This window comes from Limulus polyphemus, unplaced genomic scaffold, assembly GCF_000517525.1.
Source record: "Limulus polyphemus unplaced genomic scaffold, Limulus_polyphemus-2.1.2 Scaffold5843, whole genome shotgun sequence".
In the NCBI taxonomy this organism is placed as follows: Eukaryota; Metazoa; Arthropoda; class Merostomata; order Xiphosura; family Limulidae; genus Limulus; species Limulus polyphemus.
This window is the reverse complement of record NW_013671453.1, coordinates 5,145-19,364: the sequence shown is the minus strand read 5'-3', so window position 1 is coordinate 19,364 and position 14,220 is coordinate 5,145. Positions and strand designations below refer to the sequence as shown.

Sequence of the window (14,220 nt, the reverse complement as noted above, 5' to 3'; positions counted from 1 at the left end):
ATGTCCAAACATTGTTGAACTCCCCCCCCCCCTCTTCCCTTATTCTACAGTTCCGGAGATTGTACAAATAACGTATTTCGGAAATGATAAATGAAATGTCCAAACATTGTTGAACTCCCCCCCCCCCTCTTCCCTTATTCTACAGTTCCGGAGATTGTACAAATAACGTATTTCGGAAATGATAAATGAAATGTCCAAACATTGTTGAACTCCCCCCCCCCCTCTTCCCTTATTCTACAGTTCCGGAGATTGTACAAATAACGTATTTCGGAAATGATAAATGAAATGTCCAAACATCATGTCAACTCTCAAGGAAGTAGAGTCAACTCTCAAGGAAGTAGACTCTTTCTAAGTTGTAATGTGAAGTACATGTAATTGTTTTGTTGAATTTCGCGCAAAGCTACACGAGGGCTATCTGTTCCTAACTTAGCAGTGAAAGGCTATAGGGAAAGCAGCTAGTCAACACCACCCACTGACAACTCTTGGGCTACTCTTTCTACTAACGAATAGTTGGATTGACCGTCACATTATAACACCCCCAAGACTGAAAGAGCGAACATTTTCGATGACGAGATTCGAACTCGTGACCCGCATATTGCGAGTTGAGTACCTTAACTACCAGGTCATGCCGGGCTTGTAATGTCATGGAAACAGACTTACTACGTCCTAAAAAGGCCTAGCGCGGTCTGGTAGTTAGGGTGCTCGACTCACAATCTGAGGGTCGTGACTGTCACTGAACATGCTCGCTCTTTCAACTCTGGGGGCATTATAATATGATGGTTAATCCCACTTTTCTTAGGTAAAAGAGTAGCCCAAGAGTTGGCGGTGGGTGGTGATGACTAGCTGCCTTCCCTCTAGTCTTTCACTGCTAAATTAGAGACGGCTAGCGCAGATAGCCCTCGGGTAACTTTGCGTGAAATTCAAAAACAAACAAATTTGCTAAATCGAATAATAAAATGTCGCGGAAATTACTTTAACACAAAGTTACACAATAGCTCCGCCCCGTCCACCACGAGAAATCGAACCCAGGATTTTACGCTGCAAGTCCTCAAACTTACCACTGATCCAATCGAGAACTATTTTAATTATCAAATAAAAGGACGAGTTTGATCCCCCTAACATGAATTAGACATGACATTATTAGATATATGGCTTAGGGTATTTGATAAAGAAGTACTTTGTATACAGCCCCCCGAGTGGTACAGCGGTATGTCTACGGACTTACAACGCTAGAAACCAGGTTTCGATACCCGTGGTGGGCAGAGCATAGATAGCCCATCGTGTTGCTTTGTGCTTAACTACAAACAAAAGCTTTGTATACAAACTTATAAGAAATAAAACAAACAGTAATAACACAAGTAGTTAACGAGCCCTTTTATCGTTTAAAAGAGCTGCCTCATTGAGGATGAGGGAGATCAAAGTGTACTTGAAAAAACATTACTTTTTTAGGATTACGTATTTGAAGATAACCTAGTGTATGTATGTATGTATGTATGTATGCTCATACATGTAAAACGTACTACATTACAGTTAATATGCGGAGTTTGAATGTTTTATGTGAATATTGAAAACATGCCCCTTCACAGAACGTAATATATGTCTAAACCGTGAAGTACATTATAGGCAATCTGTAATATATATATAAACTATTAATTTTGGATATTCAATAACTGTATTTATTATTGATATTGAAAAGAAGATGAAAAAATTAATACTGTGTTGAGAGCTATAAAGATTAGATATAACATGACGTTCATGATCAGACCCTCTGGTGGTTTACGAGTGAACCACATAAAAAAAAAACATCTTCCCGTGTTCCATAGATGATTTTATCACCCACTCCCTGGTAGCACACTTTAGAACTATCGCCCCATAGTAACACAACTTGGAACTAACCGCCCCTATTAACACACCTTGGAACTAACCATCCCTAGTAACGCAGCTTGGAATTATCTGCCAACAGTGGCACACTTTCAAACTATCCGCCCTCTGGCACCACTCTGTGGAACTATGACATCACGTGACCATCCGGTCTTTGAAATGCCCCTAGTGGGCGGCACCCTTTGATCTCCTCTGAACGGTAAACTGTGTATCTACTAATACATCGGCATAATAATGCGTAAATGATAAAAGAATTAACAAAACACCGGACAAAACAACCTTGTCATCTCCAAGGGAGGGTGTATAACTGTTCTCAACGTATTTAATTATATATTCTCAATACCAAGTTGATTTTCTAATTTAGCTATAGATGGGTAGCTTGCTCTGATTGGAAGTTAATAGTAATTTACTAATGATCGCATAATACAAAAACTAATTATAAAAAAAATCCAAATAAAGTTGACTCCAAATCCCATTTCATTATTTTCTATATATTTGTATCGATCTTCTTGTTAATGGAAGATTTTTGACCGATCGAAATTCAGTACAAAAAGATGCATAACACTGATTAATTACATCAACACTCGCGCCATCTACCGGGGTACAAGATATATATATACATTATTTATTTATAATCACACCACTTTCGCCTTCTCTGTAGATAATGATGATGTATTGTCCTGTCATTTGAAAATCCATTAGGATTTTTTTTTCATGACACATAAACAATACGTTCCTTGTGCCCCCCCCCCCCAAAAAAAAATTTTTTTAGACCAATTCATAAAATTTCATGGAATAATTTCACACAATACGTTTTTATAATCTTTACAACTTTATCTTTTCAACAAAATTGGTTAGTTTATGCGTTATTTTGTCCTTTTACAGGCGTTTTTGCACAAGTTAGCTTGGTAACTAAATGAAAACAAAGCGTGTCATGAATGTGAAATATTATAGCGCCATCTCTCGGTTGTAACGTAAGTTAATAGAGAAGATTTTGAAAATTTAATTAAAATACCTCCATGGCTTTAGCTAACGTCGTTCCTCGTAGCTGAAAACGGTCATCAGTTTCCAGGATACGTAGTTTGACAAAACCAATCATTGCTGCTTTTTCCATAGAAGAGTGAGCCTATGAAAATCAACATTTAAATATATAAATACATTAACTTACTGGTTTATTTTTTCGTATATTTTTATATAATTTCGCAAATAATTCATGAAAAAAAAAAACGCTATTTATCGACATCTTTAAAGTATTTTGACATTTCTTTATTTAATGGCTAATCCTAACAGTCAATCTTTTCACAAATATCCAACTAAAATGTAGCTCACGTAAAATTCGAAGTACATTTTTTCAATGCCTATAAAATATTGTGGCCCCCTCTAGTGTTATGTTTTGTGAAAAACATTGTGGTCCGCCCCAATGCTATTTTTTTGTTTGTATGAAACAAATTTATCACTATTAATCTCAACATTAAAGAAGTGTCGACGTAACTTACTTTAACGTTTAAGAGAGATTTTATATTCCAACTACGTCACTAGCACAAGACAACTAACAAAATTATGTATATACAAATTTTTTACTCGAAGACTTTAATCTTGTTTATTGTAAGAGGTTTAAACCCACGTGCCGTTAGTCACCTGAAGTGTTTAATAAAAGTAAGGTTAAAGGATAAGGAATGTTGACTTGATTTAAGGCTATAACTAAAACAATATCTACTTGTGAACTAAAATAACATTTGTTTCATATAAGTTTAGCTTCATTCTGGACTTATTACTGTGTGTGTGTTTGTCAGCAACATTTCTCGTAAACGACTGAATGTATTTGGACGAAAGTTGGTGTACATTAGGACTATGACCCAACTTAGAAGTGATTGGTTTTTGGAGGGTCAAGGTCACAGCAACGTCACTAAAATCCGAAAAATATCCCTATCTGTTAACAGAGGGGTCAGTTTTTCACACTATCTTTGCTCTATAACTCAATCAAAACTGATCGAATTTTTATGAAATTTGGTGAACATATGTAAAATATTGTTACTCATTGTCCTGCCAAAAATGGTCTGTGTCTGTTGATAACGACGGACATACGGACACATTTTCGTTTTTCTTTTTAGAGCTGAATATGTTCAACGCTAGGTGGCGGAGATATGCTCTCTACTGAGTGCCCCGCTAGTTAATAATTTTTATTCAGACCTTCAGATTTTCCTGTTTAACGATAAGTTTTATTCCCACTTAAATACAACGTAAAATATAAAAACTTAGGCATAAAATATATAGCAGTATTAATAAAATGACCTCTTTAGAACAATACGCCATTAGTTTCGATAATAGTACTCCTTCTTCTACAAAGGGATGTTGTTGTTTTAGAGCCCGGATGGTGGCGTGGCGAGCAGCAAGAAGGGAAACCAAAACACATTCACTTGCCGAACCCTGTGAAAAAAACAAAATCCACATTTTTTTTGTGTCTAAATCTAGTAGAAAGTTTAATTAATCATAAGCAACGTTTTTACAAATTAGTTAACACAATATCAACTTTGTAAAATAACTAAATTAATATTTTGGATTGAAACTCGATGTAAGAGGCTTAGTGTCAGTGGTAATGTGAAATAAAGTTATTTTCGACTTTGAAATAATGTAATCAAACGTTTTGTTTTGCAATTTAATTGTTAGCACACTGTTAAAGATAAGTGTAAAAATAAATCTCACTAAACATCATAGAGTATTTAATCTTGAAATTATTTCAAACTTTAAAAATATTTCTATCGTGCAAAAATATTTTATATCAGCGTAGTTGATTTGTTTAGAAAATCGGAGAAATAAAGAAGTCTGGATCACTTGATTTGTTTGTTTGTTTGTTTTTGAATTTCGCGCAAAGCTACACGAGGGCTATCTGCGCTAGCCGTCCCTAATTTAGCAGTGTAAGACTAGATGGAAAGCAGCTAGTCATCACCACCCACCGCCAACTCTTGGGCTACTCTTTTACCAACGAATAGTGGGATTGACCGTCACATTATAACGCCCCCACGGCTGAAAGGGCGAGCATGTTTGGTGGGACGGGGATTCGAACCCGCGACCCGCAGGTTGCGAGTCGAGCGTACCCTAACCACCTGGCCATGCCTGGCCTCCACTTGATTTGAAAGATTGTAATCCACACAAAGATAATACATCACCTGAATAACTCCACCACCTGTGCCATGGTCTGATAAACACAGAAAGTCGTGTGGTAGCCCAATCATTTTTCCTGTTCATATAGAATTTAAATTAAATTAAAATGAGTTCAATCTACATAATATAAAGAAATAAATTAATAAAACGGTCACAAGGTTAGATAGGTATATTAAATAGTAATTAATCAAATTATCACATATAACTTTATGACGTCAGTCTTCAGATCAGTTTAGTAATGTTTGGAGGTACACCCTGGGCTATCTGTGCTGTGCCCACAACGGGTATCGAAATCCGGGTTTTAGCAGTAAAAGTCTTCATACTTACCGCTGTGCCACTGGGGGAGGGGGCAATATTTTGAGGGAGTATGTATTTTTAATCTATAAAATACCTAAGTGGAAAAATCTTTAAATGTTTTCTAATTCTAGTATGGTTTGTCGAAATTTGGCACTGGCCGTCCCTACATTTGAGCTGTTAAACTAAAGGGAAGGGACCTATTCAACAATACCCAACACCAAAGCTTGAACTACTCTAATCGAAAAGTGGGATATGACTGTCACCCTTGTAAACACCCGAGGCTGAAATTACGAAGAGGGATTGTACGACACAGTCGGATTCAGAGTCCCGTATGCTAATTGCTAAGTCATCCCTGACTGTTTAATATAAGATAATATTAGTATTCAATAGGATGTTCACGGAGATTCTTCAACCTTACAGAGGCTACAAAGACTTCCCTGTAAACTTCCATCGAAAAATTAATTGTTATATAAATGTCCTTTGGTGGGTGAGCGGTACGTTTACAGACTTACAACGCTAAAATCCGTGGTCTGATTCCACACGATGGACATAGCGTAGAAATTTCATTGTGTAGCTTTGCGCTAAAACAAACAAACTCTCAATAATATACATAAATAGTACTGTTTCCTATAAAATAGTCTTGCAATTATAGTGGTTTGTTCTGATTCATTTGTGATGCTTATGTTTGTAAGACGTGTGACGTCACCCATATTCAAAAGCTAATTTCCATTGTTGTGAGTCCATTTTTAAATAAAGAAAATGTCAGCAGCACTAATTATTTGAGTACGTACGTTGGTACTAAGTTAGCGAAAAAAATACGTTAGGGTAAAAACCTGAGTACCAACTTAAAATCACTAGCATCAATAAAAGTTTTAAAATCGCATATCTTATTAATTTATTATCTTTCTAACTAAACAATAGTATTAATAACTTTGAATTTTTTACCTTCACTATATGTTATTTAAATAACAAGTCTTTCAAAAATGTGTATGTTTTAAACATATAATTGTAAAATGTACTTTTATTAAGTGCTTTAATACTATATTCGTGTGGCGTTTCACAAAAAAAAACATTTCACCATTTTAACGCTCTTACAAATGCTCTTGAACCAGAATAGTCACATTGTGCCTGACGCCAGCTCCTGAGGGAGAGTGACAGAGAGTATTCTGGGCAGTTTGAGAGCTCTACTAGTTGACACAGGGGATTACACACTCTGGCACTCTGAGTGTTTGGTTAACTCTGGCACTCTGAGTGTTTGGTTATGAAAGACATTTAATTTCAGGTGTAAATTGAATATCTTCTTTATAAACATATTTTTGAATTTGGAATTGTCAGGATTCAGCTCCAATAAGCCTTTAAAGTTGTCTGGACTCCACCCGGGAATGCTAATCTTGCAGACAGCATTTGAATCTGGTCTCTATGTATGTGTGCATGCAGAACTTGTCTGAGTCTATGGCCAAAATAAATGTCCAATGTTCTGGGCGTGGTATTGTATATAATTACATCAAAACAATATTATTTTATAAACAACTGACCAGGTTAGCCGTTCTACTTATTACGTACTAACACGTGACTCCGTCAGCTCGTTGATTCTTCGTTCTCCCTCTTCACACTTCCCACCATCCCCCACTGGAATAAACTAGTTTTTGCGCATTATCATCATTGGCTCAGTGATTGGCCGTGTATGTTCTGGGATAAAAAATTTTCTTTAAATATAAAAAAAAACAATGAAAGTTATTTAGAAAATGCAAAATGTAAAAAGATACAAGGGGGTCCAAAATTATTTTTCCTATTTTAAAATTCAATAATTAAATAACCATGCGGTTTTCAATCAATGAACCTTCTCGAAACTTTTAATTTCAACCTTCAATTGGACGAAAAAATTTCCTCTGTTGGAGTATGTCTGTTTCTTTTGTCTCAAAGCCACACGATAGGCGGTATAAACTCTGTCCACCGCGGGAGTCGAAACCCGGATTTTAGTATTGTAAGTTCTTAAACTTACCTCTGTCCCAGTGTAGGACCCGTTAGACTATTGTTAGACCGTTTTATATGCCATAAAAAAAAAACAGAAACAAAGATAAACCAAAGCATGCACTAATCTCCCTTCTGTGACGTAGTAAATAAAGTTTAATAATCGAAAACAGAAAGAAGGAATATCTGGAACATACAATAATGTACCTTTTGTGATAAAGAAATCTGTTAAAGCTTATGCCACAAAAACAATGAATCACATTAAAAGTGTCGCTACAATACGAAAGCTCAATAAAGTACCATTTATTCGTCAAATACTTATTAGAGTAACGTTTCAACAATCGAAAATAGTACCATTGTATGAACAATGAAGTGAACAATCATTGTTGTAAGACGTTTATAGTAATGTTTAATCATTGACAACTAAATATATAAATAATTACATTATCAAGTATACTAAACACTGGAGTTTTTAACAACTAGATTCTTTAACCTTAAAAGTACATTGACAAATACAGATAGATAACTTCCCTATTTTGTATTATACTTTAATAAAACCATTATTACTAAGCATAAACAACTTATGTACCAATGTTCCCATAGAGAGAAATGCCGTGTTCTTAAAATAAAACATTTAAGCACGTTCTACCATTTTTCTTTGTACACATATGATAAAACAACATAATTAGCTTAAGTATCTAAAGGACAGAGTGAAATGTTTATCTCACCTAACCAGTCTAACATTATAATTTCCAATTCTGTACAAGCTGGACTTGCTGCCTGTAATATAAATAAAATGAAAGTTATATCACATCAAATATCAGTTAATATCTATGGTGTTTTGAGTCCGTTTTACTTCACCAAATATGAGCCTAACTTCGTTTAGGTAAGTGAATGATGTTCTGACATTTTGTCAAATTAATTATTTGGTGTTATACAGCAGATCAACTGTTTAATGAATATATATATATATGAAAGATTTCTTTTCTCTTTCACCAGAAGTGAAACTGAAAAGAGATTCTGTGACTTAAGGCATCCTTTGATTGGCGGTGCACTGGAGTTTCGCTGAAATGTCATAAATTAATTTAGGTTATTGTATGGTGAAATAATACGGACTCAAAACACCACAGATATTATATACACTTCACCATTGTAAGAGGCCTAATGATATTTCTTTGGTTTGTTGACCCAAGCTGTGCTGATGAGCCTTGAATAGGTGAAACTGCAGTCCACAGCAGAGGATACGGCCAATCCAAGAATGAATTAGGCCTCTACTTCACAGATTCTATTTTCAATTTCACCTCCGGTGAAAAAAAGAAAAGAAATCTTTCACAAATATATATATTTAGTTAAGGAGATTGTTTAATGTTTAATCTAATACTTTAAAGTAAATTAACCCTATTGTTTAAGTATTGATGCATATCCTAATTTTCAATTAGTAATCAGAGGAAAGACAGCCACTCAGCAGCACACTATCACTCATCATTCATGTTAAGGAATTAGCTGCCACTCTTATAATGCACCCACATCTTAATTTGGAGGACCATTTTATGGTAACATACGTATTTCAGACCGGTTCCAACTCCAAAGTCCAGAACTCTACCTCTAGCCAGTGCCTAATATATTAAAGAAACAGTTTTTGATGATCAATGGGGTTTCAATTGACAGATATTTTCCTATGAATGCTTAGGTTCAGTTGGGCTCGAGGCAGAATAATTTAAGGATACTTAAGTACATACAACATTGAGTTTATCAAATTTGGAAACTAATTTTTGTTTGTGACAGTTTGTACCTTTGGAAGATTAAATTGTTCAAAAGTGACGTATTAAGAATGGTTAGTGGATTAACCCTTTGTTAAGTTAGTAAAAAGGCCCATCTATCAATACTACACTGAGCTAAGGATTCATTTATTGCAGAAAAATGATTTCAAGTATAAAAAAGGAAAAACGATACTCTCGATGACAAATATTTTTAATTTGAGATAGACGAGAATTGTAACTACTAAGAAACTTTAGTGCATTATGAAAGTGCCTTAAATGAAAATATCATAGCTAAGTATGAAGTAAAGTCTGAATAAGTCTCATCCATAAACCATATCTCTTAACAAGTACTTCTGCTTTAAATTTGAGAGTGTGTTTCTGATGTGTTTTGTAAAGTTAAATTTTCTGTTTATCTTACATTTGTTTTGTTTTGGCTTGGTATACACTGTTTTCAGTGTAATATTAGGCTTATGGTACCCGACACATCTGAAGATTCATTATTCATGACCAGTTACCCCAAAAACAAGCTTCCCACTTTGGAGTTATGGATATGCTATAAAGGGAAACGTCAAAACCTCATTCTTCAATCAGAATGAGTAAACCAAAAGTTGCTGATGAATGCCAATATCTAGCTGCCTTCCTTCTGGTCAATGAGCTCAAAATTCATATAAGTTTTGTTTACAGTTATTAATTTTAAATACATGCATACTCCTCCCAAGATCTTTAATGTTGTTATTTTATTAATTCAGACATCCCTGTTAACTTAAGTTCCATTAGCTACATATTTTACAGAAAAATAGATAGCCCTGAAAAAATATACATACTCAAAAGAGACTTTATTTGTTGTATTCTTATAAAGAAACATTGGTATCCACATTTGATGATTGGTGATTTAAAAATATATACATAATTTCATTTTCCTAGTAGGATAAGAAAATACTTAAGTTTTCTGTTTTATCTTGTTGTGAAAAGAGACATACCAGGTTATATAATGTACGAAATTAGTATTAATATTCTGTTTTAACACATCTATTTGTGTAGGGCAGTAATAAAATGGCAAAATTCTAATCATCGATTTCAATTTAATGACTTGGAAGTTTAACCATTCTTTATTTCCATTTTTATGATAGATTCACTTTATAAACAGAAGATGGTAGAACTTTTGGTTGTATGTAATGAAAAATCAGAATTCATTATACAAATAAAACTAGAAATTAGCTAACAAATCGTAAAAAACACCTAAAATAAAAGTCAATGCATAAAATAGGTTGAATATTTAGTGAAATGTTAGCTCAGTGAATACAATATTAGTTATAAGTTTACCAACCTCTTGATTTTGAAAAAAAAACATTTTATATGGGTTTTATTCTCTTATATGTTCAGTGGATCCAAATGTTGTCTGTGTATCCTTGTTACCAAACATAAATCTAGGATCCGTGTGGTTTCCTCTCTACTAATTGCTGTGACACTAGTATGTGATCTGCATCAATTGTGTACACATGCAGTAAACCGAGATGAACTTGGAAGGTCGTGGGCAATATCAAGTGAAATAAATCAATGAAAATAAATAACACCGAAATAAAATAAAAACCTCTTAGCTACCACCAAGAATCTTAATTCACACCTTTATGATTGTTGTATATTTTCTAAGTTATTACTAATTCTACATCCTTTAATTAACAAAAAAGTTCTGATGTACCCATGAAAATCCTACACAGCCAATGGCATCTGATAGCATGTCTGCTAAGATGGAAGGATAAGAATTTCCTGCAGGGAAGTAGGCATGGAAACGAGGGTGTTGCCAGTGGGTGACCTGTTATAGGGAAACATTAATCTATGTATTATTTTAAACAATAATTATAAAAGATGAAGAAAAATAAGAAAAGTTAATCACATTTCAGTTTTCTAGTTATCATTCTTATATTATCACAATTTGCATACAGTCCCAATATTGTCAAAAAGCTTAGTAACTCGGTTATTTGTCTCAAGTTTTCCTATATTAATAATTCAAGTTTCAAGTTTCTGAAGTTCTTAGAATAATATTTAACGGTTAACTTGAAAGTGATAGGTAATAGTTTTGTAGCCTCCTTGACAGAAGTGTCCATTTTTATCCAATGAGTTTGTTTGTTTGCTGATAAAATGTGCAAATCCGATAGCCCTTGAATTGACACTAGAGGGAGGGTTACTAAACTGCCACAAGGGTATTTAATGGGTAACTATTTGAATATGGATAATCTTTAATTATATTAAGTTCATTATATAGTAACCTACTTTTACTAATCATCTAAACAATTCTTGTATTCTAAAGGTTTCACTATATTACGTTTTACAATACCGGGGGGGGGAGGAAGCTTTCAGCATAGAATATGTCTTCTTTTAAAAATATTGGTTAGAAAATTAAATGGTTATTTTGATACAAATATCTAAAAATAGAAATTTTTTGTTTCATTGAAATTTAACTATAAACTTTGTTTCAAGTGATTCAAATATGGCAGTGTATGCGGGGGTTTTGAAAAGAATAAATTATTTGACATATAAAATAGTAATACATAAATGCTAAGCCTAAACTTTGGACTTCATTAGGGCAGCTCAGATTTCAAAAGTGCAAAAAACAAGAAGTACTTGGTGAAGTGGACTTGTTAGATGTTAAAGAAACTTAAGGGTGTTGTCTATTATAAATAAAAAAACTGTGAAATTAAGGGAACACAATACAAGGCAAACAGTGAAACAGCAACTGAAAAACTTGGTATAGCATGTTTCAGTAAGTACTGACGTTCTGTTGAGTCATTTAGTAAAGAGTATAAATCATTAAGGATGCTGTATGCCATAGAAAACAGGGCTTAACAAACAATAACGTCAGCAATGCTGTACTATATAGCAATACTTTTTGTAAAACAGATTCTGGTGAGGAGAAACAGCCAATGATGTTAAATATCCTTTCCTTAGATTTAATATATACATGATGTATACTGTTTTGTTTATTTATTTGTAGTTAAGCACAAAGCTACACAATGGGCTATCTATGCTGTGCACACCACAGTTTCTAGCGGTATAAGTCCGCGGGCATTCCGCTGTGCCACTAGGAGCCTTCTGTTTTGCAATTAATAGTTGTTATGGTGTGAATGCCTTTTTTTAAATATTAACAATATAATAAGCCTAATACTGTTGTGCATTAGTGGCACAGTGGACTTACAATGTGTAGCATTGTGCTTAATTACAGACAGACAAACAAACTTATTGCAAATAAAATGCTAACTTTTGTGATGAAACGAGAATTTACAGATTTAATGAGCATTATCTTTAAAAATATACATTAAATAAAAAGAGTCATTTTCTTTACATAAAACAGTTTGAAAAAATCTAGTTCTTTGGCCAAAACTTTACTGCAAACAATCCACTGGAAGAGCAATAAGTTCATCCCCTCAACTACAAGATTCATAATTTCACTCCTAAAACTTCAAACCAAGAGCAGTAAATTCCCACAAAAAAACTCCAATACAAGAGTCATACTTTCACCCCAAATAAAGCCATCAGTTTATATTTTGTAATATATAGTGCACCATGATTCTTTATACGGGCAAAGTTAACCAAAATCAATGAGGAAAGATTGTGATAAGAAACCAATGGAAACGTTTTAATTTCACTGTAGTGAATAGTACGTTTTACTTTCAAAATATTTGTAATTCATTCTGTTTAGTTATATTCATTCATTACTTACCCCGGGCATGATAAAGCGCTCCACATCCTTCATAATGTCTTCCCATTCTTCTCCCTTGTGAGGGGCGTTGTAAGGGAGAAGATGGCGAAGATAACCAGGTTCAATGTTGGGTGTCACCCGTCTTTGGGAAAGTGTCTCAGCATATTCAGCAATATAGTCAACCATCTCACGGCCTCGCTTTTTGAACTCCGCCGTATCCATGGTAATTTAAAAAAACCTAAAAATAATACAGCAAAAGGAGAAGAAGACAATGATTCATAGTTTCAGACCAAATCAATACAAAAACTTCCAGCATCAAACGGATAAATATCTGGACACATTCTAGAAATGCATCAATGCACTATAACGAGTGCAAATATAATTTCAGTTTTTCTTTTTATTCAGGAAAATAATAATATCGCAGTTGAGAGTGTTATCCAATTAACTGTTTACATATTAAACCGATGAAATAGTTCTGGGCTTTACAAACCTGGTGATATACCTCCTTAAATCCAATTTTTAAAACCAGTGATGAAGAACTCAGATTTGAGGTTTTTAGGAGATCTGGGAGTCAGGGGGAATGACCCCCCCCCAGAAGAAGTGGTATTTATATACTTTAAATAGGGTAATTCCGAAAATATACGTGATGAAACGCAGACATTATTAACAAGTATTAACCTGCTCCCACCAGTAGTATACCGGGGGGAGTGGGGAGGTGTCTCAGAACCAGCCTTAAAGCCATGGGCACAACAAGCCTATTCAAGTGATTAATCAAAGAAAACTTATTCAACGATCCCAATTCTCCAGTACTTAACGCTTACACTAATCCCCCAAAACGAATTAAACTGCAAGCGATTATTTCAAAAACATCCCACAATCCTTAAAATGAACAATGCCTTTTTCAGCTCTGAGTCCCTGGCTTTAAGGTAAAGTGAGAAAGTCAGCTGCCTATAGTTTCTTTCTACGGAGGACCTGCAGAGATATTTTTATGAGTCATTCTTAAATATCGGGGAGGAATGTCAAACTCGACAAAATGTAAAATACTCTACTTACTTACGGGGGGGGGGATTTTTTGCACAGGGGGAAATCCCCTCCCTGTACACCCCCATCAATTCAACGCTGGTTTCCATTTCGGAAGCAGAAGTAAGTGTGAGTATTGTTGGAACCACACCCGAAGGTCTCTGATCAACAAACTTATATTTTAACTACTTTAACCCTTTCGCTACCAAAAATGTTGTATTCCCAGGGGCCAGGAAAAATTGGGAAATCTGACGTAATATCGACAATTTTATATTTGATTGATTGATTATATATTTTATTAGAAAAAGGAAATCAAAACCTTTGGCCTTCACCTAGCGATTCTCAGAGTAACTACTTTAAATGAAACAACAACAGACCAAAACGGAGTTAAGAAAAGTTTTAGTTCGGCTAAAATAAAATCGTGTTTGTTTG

The 14,220-nt window shown here is 34.4% G+C and overlaps 1 protein-coding gene across 1 annotated transcript in view; it reads right to left on the bottom strand.

Moving 5' to 3' along the window:
- Nucleotides 1-13,005, bottom strand: part of LOC106473048 (tyrosine decarboxylase-like) — a 28,105-nt gene extending 15,100 nt beyond the window's left edge. The window contains exons 1-6 of the mRNA XM_013933726.2: nucleotides 12,790-13,005; nucleotides 10,771-10,884; nucleotides 8,040-8,091; nucleotides 5,049-5,119; nucleotides 4,174-4,308; nucleotides 2,897-3,007 (exon numbers count right to left, since the gene is read on the bottom strand). Coding sequence (XP_013789180.1) covers nucleotides 2,897-3,007; nucleotides 4,174-4,308; nucleotides 5,049-5,119; nucleotides 8,040-8,091; nucleotides 10,771-10,884; nucleotides 12,790-12,990 — 684 coding nt within the window. The 5' untranslated portion in view covers nucleotides 12,991-13,005. The remainder of the gene's footprint in view (nucleotides 1-2,896; nucleotides 3,008-4,173; nucleotides 4,309-5,048; nucleotides 5,120-8,039; nucleotides 8,092-10,770; nucleotides 10,885-12,789) is intronic.
- Between the last annotated feature and the right edge of the window lie 1,215 nt (nucleotides 13,006-14,220).